The sequence below is a fragment of the Talpa occidentalis genome, unplaced genomic scaffold, assembly GCF_014898055.3.
Source record: "Talpa occidentalis isolate TD23 unplaced genomic scaffold, MPIMG_talOcc4v2.1 talOcc4.6, whole genome shotgun sequence".
NCBI classification, from domain to species: domain Eukaryota; kingdom Metazoa; phylum Chordata; class Mammalia; order Eulipotyphla; family Talpidae; genus Talpa; species Talpa occidentalis.
In genome coordinates, this window is record NW_023604972.1 from 46343836 (window position 1) to 46369618 (window position 25783).

A 25783-nucleotide genomic window follows, 5' to 3' on the forward strand; every position below is an offset into this window, starting at 1 on the left:
GTCCTGCAAATTTAAGAACATTCTGTAATGCCTAAATGGAAATTTAGACATCATGCATTTCAAAGTGCATACAAATAGCTCCTTCACTGTATGTTTTTAATGAAAAACAACTCCTAAAAATAAATTCCCTTTTTTCAAGCTTTTATGATGTGCTATTTTGCCTGGGACTGTTAACTAATGTGAAAAATTACTTCTTGTCATTCTAAGATCATGAGTCTGAATCCTTTCGACTAGTCTAATTTATTCTTATTTTCTTAACCTTGATTCCTTAGCACCAACCATAGAGTTTGAAGAATCTGCCTACCAAGTTCGAGAACCTTCGGGGCCAGATGCCATGGCTATCCTGAATATCAAAGTCATCCGCAGAGGGGATCAGAACAGGACATCCAAGATTCGCTGTAGCACAAGGGATGGGTCTGCCCAGTCTGGTGTGGATTATTACCCAAAGAGCCGAGTCTTGAAGTTCAGTCCTGGTAATGAATTCCAGTCCCAATCTGTGGGTTTGACTTAATAGAGAAGCAGATATCTTAAACTGAAAGAAAGGAATGAACAAAATCAAAGAGGAAAACAATAGTTACAACATAAACTATGTACTAACACACATTTTAGATTGTCAGAATCTTTAAAATTTTTTTTAAAGATTATTTATTTATACAAGCACTGGGCACAGTCAGAGTTTCAGGAAGGTGAGAGAATTCACCAGAGCCAGAGTGGAGATCAGAACAGGCAGAGTGAGGAAGTACACTGCTGAGGGGAGCAGTGGGCGGCAGGAGAGGTCTACGCACCATGTGGGACTCTTGCCCGGTGGCCAGGGATCGAACCAGCGCTGCAGAGGCTGCAGGCAGCTTTGCAACCCAGCACTCAACCGCTGCACCACCGGGGAGGCCCAGAATCTTTAAAATTTTTAATTATAAAAATTGTGTGGTTGAGCCTCCCTGGTGGCACAAGGGCTTAAGCACCACACTGTGAAGCAGTCCGCAGCCTCTGCAGCACGAGTTTGATCCCCGGCCAGCCAGGAAGCAACCCACATGGCGAGGCAGACCTCTCCTCTCTTGCCCACTGCTCCCCTCAGCAGTGTACTTCAGTCAGTCCGCCTGTTCTGTTCCCCACTGTCTCTGGTGAATCCTCTCCCCCCCCCCACACATCTCTGGTCTGTGCCTCAGCTCCCGTATGCATAAATAAATAAACCTTTAAAAAAAATTGTATGGAAAAAGAAAAAATAGTCCCTTACTACAGAACAACCTGAGCATTTTGGATTTGTTATTATTGTTAGCCTGTTATTTGGTTGGGTGATAGCATAATTCAGTTTTTAAAAAAAATACTTTTCTGGTTGCTATTATTCAACAAACGCTGGTATAAAGCCCTGTGCTGGGCCTTTCAGGGATTTCTAAATCCAGGGGGCATGTTCTCTGTGCTCAAATGGTTTAACATCTAAAAGGAGACAGGAGTAAGGTGGTAGAGTGTCCAAAAAATGGTTTATCTTAGCTCCAGACATGATTCATGGAAAGGTTATGAGATTTAGGCCATAATTACCACTTCGACTGCCTGATATATTACTTTAACAGGAGGAGTGATATAAGGAAGGGGTTGAATTATATTCTAGGTTTCTTCACAGAACTTCTTGGAGCAATAGAAGGTGAAAAAGGCTAGTATAAATCCAAGAACCACTTGTGATGTAGACAGAAGTAGGATACAGTGCTAGAAGCCTTCTTCAGAGATAACTTGGCAAGTTGTAGGAGAAAATGTCTCCTACAGAAATGAGGGGCATCTTTGTATGTCTCTGTCACCCCACTGGGACTTTTAAAGACTTTTGATTCCACCCCATGTGTGTCTGATTGGTGTTTGCTGGGAAGGTAGTTGCCCTTACTCCGCAATCTGTACAAGGATCTCTCTTCAAATGTCTGTATTTTTTCCCTTTCTGTATAAGCATCTGGGAAATGTAGGACTTAGAAGTAACTAGCACAGGTGTCTGTAGGAGGGGAGGAGGGAACCATAACTACTGCCACAGGTATTTGCACCATCAGAGAATCATTGTGTCTACAGCCCCTTCTTCTCTGCCCCAAGCTTTCCCATTGTCATTTTCTGTTCTTGTTTTTGTTTTCGAAGAGACTGGTCTGCCTTTGAGCTAGTGCTTCTCAGGAGACAAATTTGAAAGTGTATCTGTGTGCAGGTGCCCACCACCACACAGAAGCTCAGGCTTAAGTATAAAGGGGAAAGAAGAATTAAGCAAAGAAACTCATAACCAGGATGGAATATATTTTGGACCATAGATTTTTATTACTGCCAGCTAGTGTCAGGCAGGGGCCATTAATCCTCATAGGGTATTGAATAGTAAATCTGCAATACAGAGCATTACCACAGGTAGAATTTGGTCTATAAAACAGATTCCTCATTTGAGAAGGGGCTAAAGTGATTAGCAGCCACAGCATTTATAGAAACCTCTAAAGGAAAGGGCATATTTTAACATGGAGTCTCATGGCAATGAGTAGTGGCAATCTGCACTGTCTTGGGTAGGTCACCTAATGAGGACCTTTGTCTCCTTTTGTTCTCTCCTTGACAAAGGTGTGGATCATATCTTTTTTAAAGTCGAGATCTTGTCTAATGAAGACCGGGAATGGCATGAGTCTTTCTCCATCGTCCTTGGCCCGGATGACCCAGTGGAAGCAATTCTTGGCGATGTGACTACAGCCACAGTGACGATTCTAGACCAGGAGGCAGCTGGAAGTCTCATCCTGCCAGCACCACCCATTGTGAGTTGTTTGACCTAAGTGACCATTGTGTGAACAGTAGATAAGAACTGGAGAGAAGCAGGGCATTCAATGCTGAAATTTTTTGATGTCCTAGCACTGGTTCTTAACCAGGGTTGATCTTGTCCCCTCTCAAGGCCTGCACCCCTGCCACCTGCAGGGGACATTTGATAATATCTGGTTGACTTTTTTTGGTTGTCAAAACTATCACATAGGATGCTATTAGTATGTAGTGGGTAGAAGGCCAGAATGCTGGTAATCATCCTACAATGTATAGAGGATTTATTTGGCACAAATGTCAATAGTGTCATAGGTGAGAAATCCTGTTCTGACATAAGAGTGAGACCAAACCATGTTGTCACCTTAGTCTGATGAAAGCAGAAACTACAATATGATTGAGCTTCTCATTTCTCTGGTAAGACCTAAATAGTTTTTAAAAACAGCAATACTACCCCTATATATCATCCTACATATTCAATACATGCATAGAAGTATCTCTAGATACTTGTTTCCCAACTTGGAGTAGAATGAATGCACTGACTTTACAATTAGGAGGAAAAGACTTAGAAGTTGCCAAGAGAATTTTAACCCATAATTACAAAGCAGTCAAAATGTCTTCTAACCTCCCTTGACTGATCTCATATAGTAGAAGGATCATATGAAAACATGTCTTATTTACCATATGAGAAAAACACAACCTTTATTTACTCTGATTTGTCAAATATGCTTCTGTGTACATTAACAGTTTTCACATGAGTGATAAGAACTCTGATTTAAGTATGCAATTAATAAGATAATAAAACTTTTAGCTCAGTTTCTTCTCCACACCTGAAGAGCTGTAGTGTCTTTTAGGGATGCCTAGCAAAGCATTATAAAAGTTGCTGTTATATTTTCAAGAATCTCTAGAAGATGAATGATCTTGTGGATCTCTGGGGAGGAGAACCTTAGTTCTCTGATCTTCCCATTATCAACCCTGGGCTTGTCTTTGTTGCTCCTTTGCAGATTGTCACACTTGCTGACTATGACCATGTGGAAGAGGTTACCAAGGAAGGAGTCAAGAAATCCCCCTCCCCAGGCTACCCGCTGGTCTGCGTCACCCCCTGTGACCCTCATTTCCCCAAGTATGCCATCATGAAGGAGCGCTGCAGCGAGGCTGGCATCAACCAGACATCCGTACAGTTCAGCTGGGAAGTGGCTGCCCCCACTGATGGTAATGGGGCCCGGTCTCCCTTTGAGACCATCACTGACAACACACCATTCACCAGTGTCAACCACATGGTAGGTCTGGGATCTGGGCCTGGCTGTGGAAGGAAAGAACTGGCATTTCTCTTAGTTACTCAGACCCTGCATGGCAGTTGGAATAAAATAAATAAATAAGTAGGTTCAAAAGTACACACATCATCTTTTTATTCTTATATCTAAGGAAAAGTAATATGGCTGAAAAAGAACTAAGCTAGTGGTCAAATAACCTGCTTCCTCGGCTTGTAACAGTTTTTAACTGTGATGTTAAGAATTTTCTCAACCTCTCTGAGTCTCAGTTTCCTCCATTTGACAAGTTTGTTAACAAATCATATATAAAAGTGATCTGTAAATGGTAAAATAAGACAGAGATTTCAGGTAGGTGTAATTAACAATTTCTTTTCACATCTCTTCAACCATTCACTAAATAGAAGGATGGAAAGTCCTTAGGGACATGGACCAAGGGCTCTACCACGTTTGTTTATCCCGAAGTGGCCAGCACACTGATGGCACAGGGTAGGAACCGGTATTAAACAAAAGTCCAGTGTGTTCATTGAGTTCTCCACATCTTACAAAGCCCTGTGAGAGGACCTGAAAAGATCACTGTGCTCTTGCTGTTCTCAAAGAGCTGGGGTACCTGACCCTCACTTCTGCCACCATCAGAAAGCAACAAGTGTGATGGTTTTTCCAACTCAGGAACCAGTCCGCTATGGTGACCTTACTCACTGCACCAGTAAAGCTGGTTCTCTTCAGAGAGAGAACTGAAAGAAAGTTGAGAGTCAGGCTTAGCATAATATCTGGCATATGGTACGCTCTCGATGATGTCTGATTGAATTTGGTTCACTTAATTTTGGAAATCAAAGATTTCCATAAAAACCTCTCTAGATTTTTCCATTTCAACCTGCAGCTTATTCTCACTTCAGTAAGTACTTCACTTGAATGGTATAACAGTGGAAGAAAGCTGTTAGTCAAAGATGGGAGTATATGATAAATCAGGCTCACTCCTGCCAATTATCATTGGCACCGTTTGTCTAGAAAGACCAGAAGATCAATTCTTTTGCAACATAACCTAGTGCAAATTTAAATTCTCTTCTATAGTACTAAAAACTTTTAATGGCAAGACTTAGTGACTTATTATTTCATAAGTATTTCATTCTCCATTCCACAAATCCATGATACAATAATGAATGTTTGGTACATTTTTACCAAGTACCAAATTTATAACAATATTTTACATTTCAGGTTTTCTTCTTGCAGAGAATTGTTGATTAACTCTCTTTATTCATTTTCCATTGCTTTATCTCTTCAACTGTTTATTTAAACCATTGTATTGTATACATTTTCGTAAGATGTCTCAAATCCCTTCTGAACTAAGCACATTTATAAATAAATAAAACATTGGCAGCTAATTAAAAAAATTTAATGGAAAATCTTCTTTAATTTTTAATGGACTTCAATGAAAACTGTTTTCATGGGTAGAATTTATAAGTTTGTGTGATTGCTTTGTGGGAGGTCTATGGCACACACAACTACTAATTAGTTTTTCTTTTTAAGTACTTCCCTATGTGTGTGCACACATAATCTAGAGTCTGGGTGACCCTTATTGCCTCTGCATAGATTGAGTTAAGAGCTCTTATGGCTTCAGTATGTCTGGGAACATGAAAGTATCTATAAAAAGACCTACAAAGGCTAGTAGGTGTTAAGACAAATGTCTCACCTTCAAACTGGTATGTTACTGTAACCTCTTGCAGCATGTGGGGTCATTAGGTGGGGTTGGAGATGGGAATAACAGTAGGAAGGAAAGAGAAATAAGAATTCCTGGGAAGGAAGCATCTCTTATCTGTATCCTGACACCATGCCCTCAGCAAAAGTGACTTGAAGGCCGACCAGTCTTAACTAGAAACTAATTGGGTGGTCCTTATGTTGAACCTAATATATAAAAAGAGCATTACTGTCACTGGTAACTAGTTATCTCTGGGTTCTTGAGCCATGTCTGTCTACTGGGTCTTTGTCTTGCTGACCACCTTAGGCTCTAAGTACTCACTGCTCTGTCCCTAGTTGCCTTGCTTTTCTTGGAAAATTAATACTCTGGGATGGACGGATGGATGAATGGATGGGTGATCTTCATAAACTACCATGGAGTAGGAACTTGTATTATCATATCACCCAAAAGATATATAGTAAGGAGCAGATGTTTAAATAGTATATACATTTCTGAGATTCTTTATTTTTCCTGATAGGTCCTAGATAGTATTTACTTCAGCCGGAGATTCCATGTGCGTTGTGTGGCAAAGGCTGTGGACAAGGTGGGCCATGTGGGAACACCTTTAAGGAGCAACATAGTTACCATTGGTACAGACAGTGCTATCTGTCACACCCCAGTGGTGGCTGGGACAGCAAGAGGCTTCCAGGCTCAGTCCTTCATCGCAACCTTGAAATACCTGGATGTCAAACACAAGGAGCATCCAAACAGGTCAGTAGGTGATACCTTCCACAATGAGAAGAAGAATAAATCTCAAGCTGTCCTTCCTGTGTTTTCTAGGTGAGACATAACAAGGAGTGATGCTTTACAAATTAAGAATAGCGATGATGAACGCATAAAAAGTTTAAATTCTTAAAAGGTCTCGTGCCTAACTTCCTAGCCTCATTTCCCTCACCTTGTCATTTTTACCTGCTATTCTATCTATCCACATAGAATCATGTATAACTTCTCCAGGGCTTCAAACTCTTTTAGGGTGCATGACTCTGCCCTGCTGCTACTGCCATCCCCAACTCTCTCCCTTGGCTCCCTCCACTCTTTGTAGAAAAACCCATAGCACCTCTTCTAGTGATTGTCCATCTCTTCCCTAATTTAAATTTGGAAACTCCTTCCAACTCCTTTGGCACTCATGTATACATCTCTCTGAGCATCATTATCATCACTCATTCTTTCCCTCTCCCCACAGTGGATGGTGAGAGCAGGCACCATGATTGTTATTTTGCATTCTTCTAGTAAGGTGCTTCTTGACATCTGAGAGGGATTTGTTAAATATCTGGTAAACAAATGACTAATAACACTGTGTAAACCATAAGTCACTGGACAGATGTGCTTTTATTTCTTTGTGAGCCACCATGAGCTTGATAAAAGATGGCTAGTTTAGTTTTTGCATAGCAAAAAAAGAATGCATGTATGCTATGTATATTCATCACACACCATAGTGTTTATGTGTAGACCTTTATGAGCAACTGAATTCAGAGAAAGGGGTTCATTTGCAAGGGAAATAAAACATTTAAATATGGAACCAAGTATATGCAAATCCCTCTATTTTTCCTAACAAAATGAAATTTATTTTGGTTAAAGAGCAAAAACAGATGTGTTCAAAGCACTACCTAACCCTTCCTAGCAGGAGACACTCTCTTCATATTCCAAGGTCCTATTCCACTTTAAAATGTGGGTCTTAGCTCCAAGACACAAGCGATAATAACTGAAAATGCAGCCTCAATAAGCATGCTGAAAATGTAAACTTGTCCAATGGAAAAAAAGCAGACCCTAAGTACAGTTCTGCTGTGTTGCAGTCTTAACCAGTATTTATTAAGCTCATATTTTATTTAGAATTATATACTGCATGCTCTTAAGAAACAAAAGAAGTGAAGGAAATGGTCCTTGTCCTCATAGTGGGAAGGCAAGATAAACAGAGCCTGAAAACATACAAGAAATAAGAGCCAATATAAATAAGTTACAGATTTCCTGTACAAAGGCACCTGCATGCTGAGGAATGTAGATCAAGGAAGAGCATGCTGCAGACTGAGGCCAGTGAGGGCCTGTATGAGTCTTTGAAAGAACTTGTAGGGATAGGAACAAGAAGGGAGAGTTGGAAAGATGTAGTATGAGTAGTGGAATATTATTTCTTTTTTTAAAGATTTATTTATTTATGCATACAAGAATTGGGGTTCAGGCCAGAGGTATGGTGGTGAGAGGATTCACCAGAAACAGAGTGGGGAGCGGAACAGGCAGATCTACTGAAAAACACTGCTGAGGGGAGCAGCAGGCAACACAGGAGAGGTTTGCTGCACCATGTGGGTAGCTCCCTGGCTGATCGAACTCGTGCTACAGTGGCTGTGGATAGCTTCATTGTGCTGCGACTTAACCCCCTGCACCACGAGGGAGGCCCCAGGATATTATTATTTCTAAGAAGCTTCCTGGATAGGAATCTTGGCCTTATTAGTTTAAGAGCTTAATGATGTCTTTTTGGCACAAACAAATACTTAAAGAAAATATGAGTGTTGTCTCTACCCAACCTGCTCAGACGTTAATTTACAGAGTAGGGCCTCCCTGGTGGTGCAGGGGTTAAAGACACAGTGCTATCAAGCAATCAGCAGCCACTGCAGCCTGAGTTCCATCCCCGGCCAGGGAGCTACCCACATGGTGCAGCAGACCTCATCTGTCTCACCCACTGCTCCCCTCAGCAGTGTGTTTTAGTAGATCTGCCTGTTACGCTCCCCACTCTGTCTCTGGTAGATCCTCTCACCCCTACATTTCTGGCCTACACCGCAGTTCTTTATGCATAAATAAATAAATCTTTAAAAAAATTGTACAGAGGGGTCTCCCCGGTGGCGCAGCGGTTGAGCGCTGGGTTGCGAAGCTGCCCGCGGCCTCTGCAGCGCCGGTTCGATCCCTGGCTGCTCCCCGGCCACCGGAGGAGGGTCCCACATGGCGCGCAGACCTCTCCTGCCGCCCTCTGCTCCCCTCAGCAGTGTACTTCGGTCCTTCTGCCTGCTCTGCTCCCTGCTCTGGCTCTGGTGAATTCTCTCACCCTCCCGCGCTTCTGACTGTACCCAGTGCTTGTATAAACAAACAAACAAACAAACAAACAAACAAATAAATGAATAAAATACATGCCTCTTTAAAAATAAATAAATAATTAATTTTAAAAAATTGTACAGAGCAGTGGAACATCAGTATCAGTCACTCAGCTTTAGCTCATGGAAAGAAAGCTTCCTTTTAAACCTACAAAAAGCTTTAAAGTAATTTGTGGTTGTGATATTAACTTTTCTTGTATAGAAAAAAATATCTATGATTATTCATTGCTATTAGGTCTGAGTCTAGAGGATTTCTTGAGGGGTAACCAATCCTACATGTGCTTCTATAACCTCAAGTACAGATAGAATTCTACGTGGAAATCTTCAGAAAAGTTGGTAAATCTTTGGTGCAGACAAATTACATTATGAGAAAGAACTGTACCATATTAACTATAGAATGCAGTCAGACACGTATTTATGTCCTTTTCTCTTAGAATCCATATTTCAGTGCAGATCCCACACCAGGATGGAATGCTGCCCCTTATCTCCACCATGCCCCTGCACAACTTGCATTTTCTATTGTCTGAGTCCATCTACAGACACCAGCACGTCTGCTCCAATCTCGTCACCACCCACGACTTGAGGGGCATCTCAGGTGAGAGAACAAGTTCTATGCTGGTTTTCCCATCCAGCCCCAGGCACTGGCCTCCGGGGATGTGGCTATATGAACTCTATGTTTTTCAGTCCTCAAAATCTGCATGATTAGTAGATTTCCTTAGCAAGTGACCAAGCATAGGCAGCTCAGAAAAAGAAGTAAATGCAATCAAACTGGCTTATATCCAGATCCTTATTCGACTACTTATTTAACTGAAAAGAAGTAACTTCCCCGAGCCACTGTTTTCTTATGTATAACTTGAAGATAACAATTGCTACCCATCAAGGTGAATATTAAATGTGTGGATGTTTTTTTAAAGCACCCATCATAGTAAATTTTATTTCTTTCCCTCTCCTGCAGTGAATATGTTTGGATCTATGCTCTAAAATCCTATTATCACACCATTTTGGAAAACTAAAGTATATATGTTAGAGATTATAAGCTAAGTTGTTCGAAGCATGAGCAGAGATAGAGTTTGGGTGCAAGATGTTTATGAGGGATCCATGCCTGTTAAAGGGAAAGACAGAAAGTAAGATGGCAGTGTGGCCAAGCAGAGCCTCAACCAACTGTGTCTCCAGGGAGCCATCCTTCAGACTTGACCCACTTCCAGCTAGAGCAGGCAGACCTTCCTGTCAACGGTCTATGGCGTGACCCGGCATTGCAGCCATCTGCAGGGACACAGACCTGAGCTGGCAGCTGAGACTCTACATCTCCAAGTCACCAGAGCAGACATTTTACTTGACAAAGAATGCTGTCCATTTCTATCTACCTCAGCAAGTGTACATTAAATGTGCATTTCCTCCCTTTGTAACTGGTGAATCATTTAACAGTGTTTTTGAAGATATGAAAGCAATCATATGCTCTTTCATATTCATTAAGCAGCATCACTTGGGTAGTGAAGGTCTTTATACAGTAGAAATTAGCTGAGTGTAAATTATTTGTAAATCACTGAGTTGCACATAAAAGTTTAATTGGCCCGCATATGCAAGCTAATGAAGGAAACATACTATGTTTACAGGTTGAAAGTCTGTGCCTCTTCCCGCTTAAACACGATTAAATCCAACACATGTTCATCAAGATCTGGGGCTTTGTGGGCCAGCAGGTTGGGTGTTGGTGTCAAACATTTAAAGAAAGGCATCAGCTCTTCAGAATGCTGTCGTTGCTTTTAGTACTATAGAAATTTTAACCCTCGCATTCTAAAATTATATCTGTATTCAGCTCTGCCGCAGAAAGGTCTCCCTTAATTTAGAACAGTTCACTTGCTTGGCAGCCTTTGATCCAATAATTTTTGCCTGTAGCAGGGGAGGTTTAGTCAAGCATCATTAGTGAACTATTTACTCATTAACACAAAATTAGGATTTTTTTTTCCCTAAGATTTCAGAAGCCATAGGAGGGAAGGCTGGAAGTCAGAAGTGTTTGTTTGTTGGCTTTCCATAAGAGCAGTTTTTTGTTTTTTTTTTTGTTAAAATCCTTCTTAACAAAATAATCATTCCTCAGCAGATTACCCATCTCATAAAGCCCCCTCTTCAAGGACTGATTGTAAAGCATAAACCAGACTTTCCAGGTGTGACATGCCAAGTTTCAGTATGTTTTCTTATTTGAGGTATGCCAGGTTCCTGCAGCCCCTTAGAGGCGTCTGTAACCAGTGGTTAAACTGGTTTAACATGTGACACCTGGCAGTTACCAGGCCCCCCTAGCCTTTTCAAGAGTGCGGTGGGGACCATCTATGGAGGGAAAGCTCTCTCGATGTCAAAAGGACTCACCCCTTTTCCCTGCCCAGCACCGGGGAAGCCAGCAAGGCACAGATGCACAGGCTGAATTACTGTTTCTTGTTCCTTCCCTCTTGCACAGAGGCAGGGTTCCTGGACGATGCAGTCTATGACAGCACTGCCCTGGGGCCTGGCTATGACCGCCCCTTCCAGTTTGACTCCAGTGTGCGGGAGTCAAAGACCATCCAGTTATACAAACACCTGAACCTGAAAAGCTGCGTTTGGACCTTTGATGCATATTATGACATGACCGAGTTAATTGATGTCTGTGGGGGGTCTGTGACTGCTGACTTCCAGGTGGGTGCTCCAAGGGCTGCTCTGAGGACTGCCTACCCCTGGGTATTGTGTGAAACATTGTTCCCGAAGTACTTCAGTTAGCGTTTTGCATCCATGCCTAAGTGAACCAACCAAGGGAGTCACTTTCTTAATAATTCCCTTGAGTGAGACCTTAGCAGCATTGTGACTAGAGAGAGCCCTCAAAAGTCCTAAATCAACAATTAGAATATTAATGTGAGAAGTGTTTAAATTAATGTGGAAAAAAATGACTGCCTTGCACATTTATTTGTATAAAAATCTAGTATTCACTTCTAGAGGCATGTCTGTTTTTCCCTCTGGGTTTATTTTGGAAAGCCAGAAAGATTTACATTTGATGATAGGGTTATTACTAAGTAGATATATGCTCTTCTCCACCTAGGGAAATGAGTTAAAAACAGCAGGCAGGCAGGGTACCCAGTCTTTTAGAAAACAAGTAGAGAACTGTCGTCCTAGGCATTATGGAGAGATAATTGTTTGAATCAGTGATTTCTTACCTCTTCCAAACTGACAATCTTCACAAAAACAAATACCTTTTAAAATAGTCGTTAAACTATAGTAACAATAGGGAATCTTTTATCAAGAAGTCTGAGTCACAGGAGGGCAATTCTACAAAAGGGCTAGATTAGTGCATCCTCATAATAGATGAATTCAAAGCAGATTTGACCCTAATTTTAGCAGTTATCTCAATAAACTAAAAATTAGATGTTAGTTTTTCATTGCACATCAGATTTAACCTCCCTAAAGGAGGGAACTTGTAGAGGGACTTAGAATAATCATTCGAGGAAAGTCTTTTTGATTAAAATTTGTTTAACTTTCTTTGTGATGCCTCTCATTTTGTATACACCACTGCCCTCTACTGAGCAGAATTTTAAGGCATTCTTAGGTGCTCTTTATGTTTGTGCGGTTGCATAACCTACATTCACTTTCAAAAATGAAAACCTAAGTGGTTCTTTCTCTGATTCCTCAAAAAGTCAGTAAGCTCTGTTCTCCATGATTTTACTTCAATCATATTTTTGTTCAGAATATATTTAATACTCTCAAAGACTAGGATTTCTTATTATCAACACAGAAAGGATATATGCACAGAAGATTTCATTGTTACTATTTCTTTGAAAATAGTTGAAACAACTGTTGGAAAGAACATAGAACTTAAAACCAAGCCCCCCTCTTCCCTGTCCCTATTAAATACCAGCAGATGTGAAGGTTACATAACTTCTGAACCTCATCTGAAATTGTCACCAATAAAGCATAGTGCAGATATGTAGTGAATATTTGTCAGTGTTGATTTTTTTTTATTATTGGTTAAGATTAGTCAGGTCATATTGCAGCTTCGCAACCCAGGGATTAAAAAATTGAAACAGAAGAGGAAAAATTATAATTTGTTCGTCAACTAGATAATTTATTGAGGTTCTAATATCAGTAATTGTAAGACTAGGGCGAGTGTATTTAGTATACATATTAATGAGACAGAATGTGGAATAAGGGTCATATAAGATATGGAAATTTTCTAAAGAAAACAGTAAACATATTTCAGAAAGGGGTGTTCAAGGAATATGGAATTAGTAGAGTGTCTTGGAAAACTTTTCATCAGATTTTAAATCCCTGGCAACTTTAGATACAAAAAAATCACCTTAGAAAAAGAAAGATTTGATATCATAAATTTTTAATAAAGCATTTGGTCTTTCCCTAAGTTTCCCACAAAGATGCTTTGTATTACATTTGCAAACAAAAGAATAATGTAAGTTTCATAGTATATTATAGTCTTTTACCAAGATACTATTTAATTTGTTAACAATATGGACAAAGTAGAATTGTTTTAAACCTTTTGTTGTTATAAAAATATATATTTATGGAGAAACAATATAAAACATATTTTTAAATGAATAAATCTACTCCCTATCCTTACACATAGATATAGCTTCACATAAAAACTTCTGCTCATATTTTATCATCCAGTTTTTGTTCATTGCATAGTAAAATAGAAATAACTGAGCCAAATAATAACAGAACTCCCTTGGAAATACTGTCTTGGAAATATATGTTGCTTCCAAATTATTTTAACAAAGCATTGTGTGAATGTGAACTTATCTGAATAGATGCAGCCCTGAGCTCTCTGTTGTAAGTTTCTGGGATTTGACATGAAAATCCCATAACCTGCCTGAAATAGGAGTCGTGAGTCTCACTAAAACATCTAAGTCAGTCCCACAGCCATTCCCAGTATCCACACTTGGTCATCTTCCCAACTAGGGTTATTCAGACTTTCCTGTAGGTCACTGGAAAATATGGTCAGCAAGGGACAGATCCCATATCTACCAGGTCCATCTTTAGGAATAACTGTGATATTTTAATAATCAGCCAGTAATTGGTAAACAAGAGTTAAGTTCCCATGGCACATCTCTGATCACTAGTATATCACCAACTCTGCAATACCAAACTACCCTTTCTATTCATTCATTCATTTATTTTCCAACCTACTTACTCCTCTTCAGAGTCTCTATTGGCCAGAACCTATCCCGGCACCAGAGGCCGGCACCCACCCTGAGCAGGACCCCCTTCCACTTGCAGATCACACTCACACGCATCCCACTCACTCACACTGGGACAATTGAGACACACTCGTAAACCTTACCTGCACATCTTTAGGATGTGGAAGGAAATCCAAGTACCTGGAAAAAAACCCATGCAGATATGGGGAAATAAGCAAATTCCTCTCAGACAGTAGTCAGGGCCCCAGGAATCAATGTTTTGTTTTTCTTATCAACCTTGTTACAAAACAACATTGAGCAAAACATTGTTACTTGAGGACTTGCTGTATATAAATATAAATATGAAAACGTTTTCTCCATTTCTACTTTTCTGAAATAACCACACTTTTTAAGTGTTTGTTGCTGGTACATATTCATGTATTTCCAGACTTTTTATTCTGTTTTTATTCAAAAATAAAATAAATAATTAATAATTAAAACATGGCAGGCAAAGTTGCTAGCAGTTGAACTGTGGAGACGAAACTCCTTAATCCATTTGAGTATTACATCCTCAGAAAAGCCATCCCATAACCCTCTCTAAAGAAGCATCCTGGCCATATCCCATCATCCTCTACCTACTTTATTGTTTAATGTCTGGATCTCCTTTACCAGACTGCAGATTTCATAAGGGCAGTGATTTGGGGTTTTCCCCACCAGTAAGGACACAGCACCTAACCTGGTGTTGGTGCAGTTATGTGCACTTGACTAATAAGTATTGAATGTAAAACCAAATGTGTGAGTGACAGTTGAACTGAGGTGTGCTGAACCTATGGCTTTGCATCCCAGGAAATAAATCATTCTCTCTTGTGCCCACCATTTGCTTGGCAGGTGAGAGACTCGGCCCAGTCGTTCCTGACAGTGCACGTGCCTCTCTACGTGTCCTACATCTATGTGACGGCCCCCCGGGGCTGGGCCTCCTTGGAGCACCACACTGAGATGGAATTTTCCTTCTTCTATGACACAGTTCTTTGGAGAACAGGTATACCCATGGACATCCTAGTCTTACCTTATGCCCAAGCAAAATTAAAAAAAAATAATTAGGGACTTTTAACAGTAGCTGCCATCCTCATCCTGGGTCCTGTCTGCAGAGGGGGCGCCTGAAGTTGGGAAAGCCTACAATTTGTGGTTCTTGATAAAAAGTAGTGTCATATATGTGGATGCTGGAAGACCCCAGGAATGAAAAATTTTTCCCCATTAGCTGGGGGTCCCCCGAGTTGGAAATGCATATCAGGAATCAGAAGGTTGTATGGTCTTCTGCATTATAATCATGTTCATTTTCTTCCAGTTAAAGATGATGCAGTTCATGTTGTTTAAGGAGCAAAGGGATCTTCAAATCAAATGCATGGAAATGGAAAAATAGATAGTGAGCAACCTGGCTCATTTTATTCATTTGGCCTAGAGTTTGCTCATTTGTTGAATTTTTAAAAGTGGGAGGTTAAACTCTACTTTTACTTCAAGGGCTGTATGCTGAATTTTAACATGACTTCATCCCAGCCTTGTCTCTTTTGCTGCCATCTTTGAGAAAAACCTCTCAGGGGCTGGATTGGTAATAGCTAGGAGCTCATGCCTCACTCAGCTAACCCCCTTCTCCCACTGCTAGCACATGAATGTACCTTAAAACTCCACAGGACTCTCCTGTGTTCACTCAGTGAGTATGAGTTGTTTTTGCTTTATTTCCATTTAAGTACAGTGTCCTATACTTCAGCCATTACCTCACACTCACTTCCCCTACCGTTGACTGCTCCCACTCCCTCTCTACCTCCCTAGTGGTGATTTACTTGATCTGAGGCAGGCACTAAAGGGCTAAAGAAGTTTTTTTTAGATAGGGCCTCATAGTAAGTAAGGGAAAGCACAGTCATTTCTTCTGTTAAATGGTTTAAGCTCAAATTACTTATTTGCTTTATATTTCTCATAAGAGATACAGAAGTTTCCATACTCTGGGTCAGATAACTTCTTGAACTTTGGGTTTTTTGTTTTTGCTTTATTTTTACCTTACCTTTGGTTACCTTTAATTTTTGGTCATTCTGAACTCAATTTGTGTCATGAAGGCAATTGCCCGTATTAAAGTTACAGTTTATATAGAGCTGATTTTTTTTTAATATTTTTCTTTTTTTTTTAATTTTATGTATTTATTTATTTATTTATTTATCCAAGCACTGGGTACAGTCAGAAGTGCAGGAGGGTGAGAGAATTCACCAGAGCGGGGAGCAGAGCAGGCAGAAGGACTGAAGTACACTGCTGAGGGGAGCAGCGGGCGGCAGGAGAGGTCTGCGCGCCATGTGGGACCCTCCTCCAGTGGCCGGGGAGCAGCCGGGGATCGAACCAGCGCTGCAGAGGCCGCGGCAGCTTCGCAACCCAGTGCTCAACCACTGCGCCACCGGGGAGGCCCTATATAGAGCTGATTTATACAAGCTTGCCTTCAACTATCCATTACTTTAAATATTAAATGCAGCCACCAGAACTATATGTGTGGTTCTGTTAAATCCTGAAAGGCATCTTTAGAAAGAAAAGAAAATATGGTATGAAACAGATGTGTTGTAACCACATCTGGTTGTTAAGTTGATGGTGAGAAGTTTTAATAACCATTCTCTCCCCAGGCTATAAACTAAGGCCCTGAATCTGAGCTAAGTGTCACTCACAGGTTAAAGAGACTGTGTCAGGCATAACAGAACTGTAAAAAAGAGCCAAGTAGAATGAAATGTCATGCAATTTTAATTGAAAAGTCTCTAAAGAGTCTCAATGTTCATATGAATGACTATAACTTTGTCCTAAGTTATAGTCAAATAATCATGCAGCTCCACTTAGCACTGGCACTGGGATAGTTCACATAGGTTACTGTCTGAGATCTTCTCCCTGCCCCGATGTTGATGGTCTCTGAACATCTCCCTGCCCAGGAATCCAGACAGACAGTGTGCTCTCAGCAAGACTTCAGATAATAAGAATCTACATTCGAGAAGATGGCCGGCTCGTCATTGAATTCAAGACCCACGCCAAATTCAGAGGTAATGTCAATGCCAGGTTTCTTTTCTCTAATACTTAATTAGCATGGACAAAAACATAGTACAATAGTTGACTTTGTTTTTCATTATTCTTTTCTTTCAATAGAACTATTGTTTATATTTTGTTACATGAATGTACACATACACATAGGTATACCCATTTTGGGGAGGGGTATGTCATTTGAGGACAAATTGAAGATTTCATTTCAAGTTACTCTAAGTATTTCAGTAGATATCTCTTGAGAACAAAGAAATTCTCTTCACATCACAATAGCATGATTGCATCTAAGTACTAATATTGATCTAATAATATCCAAATGTTATTCATTTTTCCTCTATTTTTGTCAAATGTCTTTTCTACTTGTTTTTATATTTGCTTATATTTATTTATTTATTTTTAAAAGATTTATTTATTTTATTTATTTACACAAACACTGGGTACAGTCAGAAGCGCGGGAGGGTGAGAGAATTCACCAGAGCCAGAGCGGGGAGCAGAGCAGGCAGAAGGACTGAAGTACACTGCTGAGGGGAGCAGCCGGCGGCAGGAGAGGTCTGCGCGCCATGCAGGACCCTCCTCCGGTGGCTGGGGAGCAGCCGGGGATCGAACTGGCGCTGCAGAGGCTGCAGGCAGCTTCGCAACCCAGCGCTCAACCTCTGCACCATCAGGGAGGCCCTTATTTTTATATTTATATACACTTATGTAAAAGAAAGGTGGTTCTGATCAAGTTTCATTTATTATATTTTGGTTGTATATCTCTTTAGCCTATTTAGTTCAAGAGGAGTCTCCCTATTTTCACTTATTCATTACACTGTATTACTGCAGTTTTAAAAAGCAGAGATAATTTGCTGAGTAACAAGGATGTTTTTAAGGATGTTTTTAATGATGTTTCCAATTATCTTCTCCAACCAAGGACCCGAGTGGCTCCCTGTGAGATTTTTTTTTTTTATCCAAAGTTGACATTTCTATTTATAAAAGTAAACTACCAATACCTTTTTACCTCCAAGAAACATGTTGATTGGAATTCAAAGCTAAGTGTTCATATTTTTTTGTAAATATTTATGCTCATAATGAGCATCACAAGTAGGATGATGGATGGGGGTGAGATGCCATGCTGTCCCAACCAGCATGGGACATATTCTACAGGGCAGGAGGGTAATTATAACCTTAGTTGTTTGATGGCAGAATATTAACTCAGTTCTTTTGTACAGGATTCACCACAAGTATAATAAAGCTCACAAATAAGTGTGTGTGTTTCATCTTGAATAGGACAATTTGTGATGGAGCACCACACCCTCCCTGATGTGAAGTCTTTCATATTGACTCCAGACCACCTAGGAGGAATTGAATTTGACCTGCAGCTGCTATGGAGTGCTCAGACTTTTGATTCACCATATCAGCTCTGGAGAGCCACAAGCTCTTATAACAGGTGAATACAGGATAGAGTTCAAGGATAGATCTGAAATGGTTTCAGGTTCTCAGGAGCTTAAGAAATAAGGCTTTTCCTTATGCCTAGATTTCTGTTTTAAAATGAGGCTCCATAGAAACAAGCCTCTGGCAAATAAAGAAAGAAACAAATGTAACTCAGATCAGCTTCTGATGGATAAATAAGAAATGGTTACCTTTATTCCAGGGGCAAAACCAAGCTGGATATACGTCAATTCCACTCACATTCATTGGCTTGAATGTAGTCACATGGCACATCTGCCTGCAAGGGAACCTGGAAAATGTGTCCAACTAAAATCCTTAGTGTCAGAAAAAAAATTTATTCCAATATCCTCAACCAAAGCCAAATCCAAGCACTATGGTTATTAATTCCAGGGGACTCCCTATGATGGCCCTATATCCTATAAGATATACCTCTATAGAGGTAGAATAGAAATTAGATAAATACATTAAATATCTCATTTGTGAAAAGGAAGAATAGGAAAAAAAATTAAAACTATCATTGTATAATAAGATAATGGGGCAACAAGGTAATCATAGATATTACCCCCATTTTGTAGATCATGAAATTAATATCTAATTAGCATGAAAATCTTATTTGTGCTTATAATTAGCATTTATTTTCTAAAAGATTAATTAAAAATTTTTGGTCTTGTATCAGGTATTTTTGGCATATTAATTCCTTTGAAATTGATAAATAATAAAATAATCTTTAGGGGCTGTGAGATTATAAATGTGCTTTGCCCTTATTTATAGACAGAGAGACTCTCCTCTTTAAATTCTCTGCTGACTTCCTGCTACCTGCCAGAAGTCTGAACCTTATATAAAACCCATCTTGCCCTATTTCAGACCCAACCATTAAATATCTTACCAATTCCTAAACCTACCAGCCCATCCACACCTCCACGCCTTTGCAATTCCATGTGCTCTTTTTTTTTTTTTTTTTTGGCAAAACTTGAACTCTGAACCCAACTCCAACACTGACCCCTCTGAGTGGTCTGCACCTCCCCTAAGTCTCCGGTGCAAGAAGCAACCTTTTCCTCATTCTCACTTTCTTGGAGCTTCTGTAACACAGCTCTTATTATCATAATGCTTTAAGTAGAGTTCCATTTTCTACTAGATCTTGAAGTTCCCAAGGGTAAAAGGATTCATTCTGAATTCCAAGAACTACAGGTTTGAGCACATGGTACATCCTATAGGAGCATACATTTGAGGTAAAGGGGAAAAAAAACATAAATAAATTGCAAAGTGAAGAAGAAATCTAAGCACTGTGAGCTGTAGAGAACACCAAGACCATAGTTGTTCAGAGAGCAGACCCCCTAGCATTGGCTGGAAGCAGTACAAGTCTTCCTGGTGCTCCATGTACAAGTAGGAAATGTCTATTTTTAGAAAAGGAGGGGAGAAGAACTATAAGATTAAAGATCTGCATTTTGCATATTTGCAGGGATAATGAGGAAATCTACCTAAATAGCATTTTTCTGGGGAAAGAAGAAATGTGGGCTTGAGTGACTATGCAGTTTTTTCTGCATTCATTTGTTCATTTATTCAATAAATATTTATCATGCATTTACTAGGTGTCAGGGAAGGTTCTAGGGACTTGGAATATATCATTGAGCAAAGCAAAGATCTTTGCACACAGCATTTAGAGTAAGGAGTCCCAAAACAGTAGACATAATAAATAACTATAATCAAACCTATTATACTTGTTAGAAGATGATGAGTGCTATGGAAAAACAAAAGATATGGAGCAGAGTAAGAGGGGATCAGGAGTGTGGGGGACATTGTAAGTTTAATTAGAGTGTTCAGAGTTGGGCCTCATTAAGAAGGTACATTTGAGCAAATAGTTAAAGGAGGCGAGGGAGTTCTACGCAGATTATCTGAGAAAGGTTCCTGCCAAGTGCCTGAAATGGGACCTTTCTCATTCTGGGAGCAACAAGGAGTCCATGTTGCTGGAGTGGAGTGAACCAGGAGGAGGGAAATGGGTGAAAAGGGCAAAGAAGTCAAAGGTTGCGGGTCAGGCCATGTGTGGCCCTTGGCTTTGCCTCCAGTACAGTGGGGCCACATGATCAGGCCTGACGCTTTGAAAGTAAGGGTCAAGCATGGATAGTTCAGCCTAATTGAACATTTCTATTCATTAAGAGTTACTGCTCACATCACACAATGTCAGTTTTCACGTCATTCAAATGTGGCCACAAAGTTTAATTTTCTGATGACTCAAACTTTGGAGAAAGATCAGGACTATGTAGGAAAATCACAGACATAAGACCTAGGGATGATCAGCATGGGAGTGGGCTTAGAAACAAGCCCTGAACTTTGCATACTTTGTCTAATGTCACAAACAGTGGTGGAGGCAAAGCCACATCAGGATCAGTCAGACTATCTCCCAGTTTCCAATCTGCACCAGCCCACAAAATTCACCCCAGGAAGTGTCATAAACATTTCATATATTTATTTATTCATTCATTTATTCCAAATCTGTGCTATTACTTTCTTAATAGACATAAATAATATCCAAGAAGTGGTCACAGAACCAACACAGCAGATGTGAGAACGATTTACAGATTGCTCAACAGTTATAATTAAGATTCACAGTCCTGCACTCTCCATTCAATGGCTGGCAGCCTCCCAAAGCCCTGGAAGAATCTTCCTGAAGCTTCTGGCTCTCTGGCTGCCTTCCATGCACCTGCCAGGGCAGGGGCTGCTCCTCAGTGAAAAGTGTGGGAAATGAAGTAGGTGAGGGTACCTGTGCTTTGTGCCCTTGGTGCCATGACCCATTACTAGCAGGAGGTTCCCAGTGAGTAGACATTGCTCTTCAACTTCAAATAGGACTGAGGCTGTAGAGTTTTGGACAAAGAAATGAGGTGATACCATTAATAGTGAAGCATCTGCTACCTCCTCTGTCAGAGCAGCAAATGACACAGCCATCACTTAATAAATGAAAGTGTTTGCAACGAAGAAGGCATTGCACTGGGTGTCAGTCAACAAGACACAGTAAATAGATATTGTCAAACAACCTTCTTGGAAACCTAAAGGAAATGGCTAGTTTCGTTTTGTCTTTACTGGAGCACTTTAGGTTTTTATAAATAATGCGTCTTTCTCAGCTTTAACATGAAAAGGACTTGAACAAAAGAAAGGAGCCCTATTCGATATCCCGGCTAATGCTCTGAAGGTTAGAATAATCTGTGATGAATTCTTGAAAATTGTGTTTGCAGTCCCTTAAATTTGTTGGACACAAATACCCTCTGAAAAATGTTTAAAGAAGTCAGTGTGTTTCTGGGTAATTAAAGCATCTATGAACTGTTTTCTCTAACCTCAGTGTGCTGTTGCTTGTTTCCAGGAAGGACTACTCGGGGGAGTACACCATCTACCTGATCCCTTGCACCGTGCAGCCCACACAACCATGGGTTGACGCAGGAGAGAAGCCTTTGGCCTGCACCGCACATGCTCCAGAAAGGTAGAAAAATACAGTCCCTCCTTATTACTGAATCAACCCACTCAAATTTACTTCTGACTCCAAAATCAGAATGACCATTATGTGGTCATTTGCAGACACACAGAGTAGAAAAATCAAATCAACTGAGACTCACATTCCCAACTGAAGTTAACAAGGTCACACTCTGTCATCTTCCCGCTCTCATGCTGTAAATAAGTATCTTTTACACAATCTATTTAGTGCCATGTCTTTTGTGTTTTTGTACTTTTGTTAGTGATTTTGCTGTTCAAAATGCCTTCTTGCAAGCCTAGAGCTGAGTTGCTGTCTAGTGTTCTAAGTACAAGAAAGGCTTATGGACTAGTAGACAACTGCAGTCACGCAGATTTTTTGTGCTGTTCCCTTGAGTTCTATGTCAATGAGTCATCAACATATATTAAATACGATGTCTTTAAACAGAAATATGCCTCAAACAGGATTATGTATTGAATCATTGATGACAATGCTGTGGACACAGGCTTTAGGAGCTTTACTGGTGGCTCCCAGATTCTTTCTCTGTCTGCTGGAGGTTTGTTTCTGTGTAGCCTCGTTTTAAAATAGAAATCAGGAAACTGGTGTTTGACTACACTATCAGAGGGCAGATAAACTGATGAGATATATCAGGGAGTTTTTATTGATGTCTTAAAATTTTTAACGATGAAATACTTCAGATATTCAAAAGAGCATATATAGTAAATACAGAAAACTTCAAGAAATAGAATATTGCCTAATATGAAATAACTGCAGTGAACTGTGCAGCCTCTGGGCTATGAAACTGATGAGAAAATGAGTAATAATAGCTAACAGTGATATTAATGGCCCTGTGTGGGATGCAGACTATTGCTGAGTTCTGTCCTGAGCCCTTAAAGTTGAATTCTCATTACAGTGATCCACCACAAGATTGGTACTGTTATCTCCATTTTATAATGAATAAAACTTAGAGTCTAAGAAAAAAAAAGAAATAGAACTTTACCTGTACCTTCTGAAGACTCTCAGTGACCTCTTTCAGGTGTACTCCCTTCTCCCTCCCCACTAAAGTAGCCACTAGCCTGACACTTGAATTATCATCCCTTGTTTTGGCTTATGATTCATTTCATATTTATTTCCACATGGGTTTGCATGTTTCTGAATTCTATATAAAGATTTCTTACTGCGTGAATTCTCTTAGCAGCTTTTTTCTTTTTTTTTTTTTTTGGCTCAATGAATCATTTGTTGATTCGTAAGAGAATCAATATCTCTGTTGGTTTGTGTAGCAATAAGGTATTCTTTGTAGCATTCCACAGTTTATTTAATTACTCTCTTTGGCATAGAATTCCAAATTCTTTCTATTACAAAAAATACTGCATGTGTCTTTTAAGGTACTTGCATGAAAAGAGTTTCTCCAAGATGGGTGCTGGATTTGTTTTTAAGAGGAGAAAGGAATAGTGGTTTGAAAATGGAAAAAAAGGATAGAAAGGACACCAGCATATACCCAGGTCTGGCTCTGTGTGTGTTGGAGGCTACAGGGGGAAGAGGATACTGAAGCTTCAGGCTTGAATGTCTTTGCCTTACATCAGAGAGATCATTACTTATAGATTTCCCATCATTTCAGGGTGACTTTTCCCTGGCCCAGCCTTGCATTTGATCATCTCCCTGGCTACATGCAGCAGAGCCACAACACAAAAAAACAATCAATACTGATCAGGAATTCAGACTTAATTCAAAAAGGATAGGCTCATATTTTGCCTATTTATGTAAGATCTGTCATATATTATAACCTTATAAATAATCATCATCTCAAGTCCATTATTCATTCTATTTAGTCAGTTAATATCTATGGGGTGTTATTTGTATCTAGTACTATGTGGATTCTTGTAACACTGGTATCAACAAGAAAAATCTATTTTTCTCAATCATATAAATGAACCCTTAGTGTAACTAACAGTTATATCAAAGATATTCTGGCTCTGGCTTGTCTGGACTTCTTCCATACCCCAAGTTCCTCCTATATCATACCCTCACACCTTTTAATGAAGCCCCACTGAAGCAACTTCACTAAAAGTAAGGAGTGGGCAAACAGATTCTATTTGAAGAATAATGCAATAAAATTATAACCCATACATTGCTAGTTAACAAATATGTTTGTCAGGAGCTTGACTGGCTTTGAAGCTACAATGGTGACTCTATGGACCATGTAATGGGTGAAGTAGACTTCAATCAGATAATAAGTTCCATATTTAAATAAATTCTCAAACCATGTTAGGTACTATGAAAGAAAAGAACAGTGTAATGAGAACAAATGAGAAGGAATCTAACTTAGCCTGGAAGGAAGAAAAAAAGGATATGCTTCCCAGAGAAAAGTGGAGCTTGAGTTGCAATCTGAAGGATAAGACTTTACTAAGCAAAGGAGCATAGACAGTAGATGAGAGAGTGTTCCAGAAAAATATCCATGTCAAAGTCTGGAAATTTGGGGAGACTTAGAATAAAAGCATGAAAGAAAGTAAAGAATATTAAAGAGTTCTAAAGATAAATTAGCTTATTCCTGTTCAAAAGAACACATTATCTCATAATGATCAAAGTCATAAAATCCCTCTCCTACATCACCTTTTTATTCAGTAAATATTTAATACCTACAACAAAAGGCTTGTCACAATCCTGAGAAGGATGGGAAAGGAACAACAGCTTAAATGACACATGTAAAATTGACCCTGCTCCTAAACAGTTCTTATGTCTCCCGAATTTAGATTCCTGATACCCATTGCGTTCCAGCAGACCAACCGCCCAGTACCAGTCGTATATTCGCTCAACACTGAATTTCAGCTCTGCAATAATGAGAAGGTGTTCCTAATGGATCCCAACACATCTGATATGTCACTGGCAGAAATGGACTACAAAGGTGCCTTCTCAAAAGGTAAGTTGTTTCCTTCACCTGCAGAGCCTGTGGTGGAGGTGAGAAACATTTGGGTGAGGCTGCTCTTTAATTTTCAGTCAACTCCCCAGCGAAGATTGCTCTGGGGCTGCTTCCAGTGCAGCCGATTTTTGGTCAAGAGGCAGACCCATGTTCTTCCTTCATGTATCAAAATAAGATCACACAATTAGCACTGTAATGATTCCTCACAGTCACACCGCCATCCAGATACCTCAGGCAGTATCTGTGACTCAGTGCTCTCTCTTGTTAATAACACCAATTGCATGGATTTTTTTTTTTTGTAATACTTTTTCTCATGTTTGATTTCCTTTGTACCAGCCTCACCTGACACCATCTTTCCTCTCTGACTACTTCTCACTCCTGGATCTCCTCCCACTGTCCCATCTGGGTTATTGTCCCCAGGTTCCATGTTCGGCTCTTTCTGTTCTCACATCTATGCTCCCTTTGCTCTGAACTCCCTGTACTTCTACTCCTCCACATCCGTTCCATCTCATTTGACCTTAGCTTTGACTTCTCCTGAGATTCACTTCCACATTTCTATATGTGGATCTGAAACTATTGACAAAGTTTTCAGGATGTCACCTAGATATGTATAGAATGGACTGATCTCTCTCCAAAAATGCTCCTCCTGCATCTACTGCCCCTTTGTCTGCATCACCGCACTCTAGGAGGTCCTGGAGTTATCCTCAACTTCTCCTTCACCACCTCTGTCCTATCTATCATTAATATGAATGGGCTCTGACCTATAAACATTTCATATATTCATCCCTTTGCCTCACAGCTATGTTTTAGATACATGCCCTTCATCAAAAGATTAAAATAGTTCCCTTCCTGGTCTTTGTGACTCTAGTCTGTCTTTATTCCACTCTCCATATTTCTAAATCCCAGTTGTGTTTATATTATGCCCCTGTTTAAAACCTTTCAGTGTTTCCTG

At 40.0% G+C, this 25783-nt stretch overlaps 1 protein-coding gene across 2 annotated transcripts in view; it reads left to right on the plus strand.

Moving 5' to 3' along the window:
- Positions 1 to 25783, plus strand: part of FRAS1 (Fraser extracellular matrix complex subunit 1) — a 445491-nt gene that overhangs the window by 411870 nt on the left and 7838 nt on the right. For both annotated transcript variants that reach the window (XM_054687966.1, XM_037530712.2), the window contains exons 61-71: positions 273 to 473; positions 2563 to 2750; positions 3750 to 4025; positions 6227 to 6459; positions 9260 to 9420; positions 11272 to 11486; positions 14858 to 15008; positions 16924 to 17031; positions 18296 to 18455; positions 21810 to 21926; positions 24665 to 24831. In XM_054687966.1, coding sequence (XP_054543941.1) covers positions 273 to 473; positions 2563 to 2750; positions 3750 to 4025; positions 6227 to 6459; positions 9260 to 9420; positions 11272 to 11486; positions 14858 to 15008; positions 16924 to 17031; positions 18296 to 18455; positions 21810 to 21926; positions 24665 to 24831 — 1977 coding nt within the window. The remainder of the gene's footprint in view (positions 1 to 272; positions 474 to 2562; positions 2751 to 3749; positions 4026 to 6226; positions 6460 to 9259; positions 9421 to 11271; positions 11487 to 14857; positions 15009 to 16923; positions 17032 to 18295; positions 18456 to 21809; positions 21927 to 24664; positions 24832 to 25783) is intronic.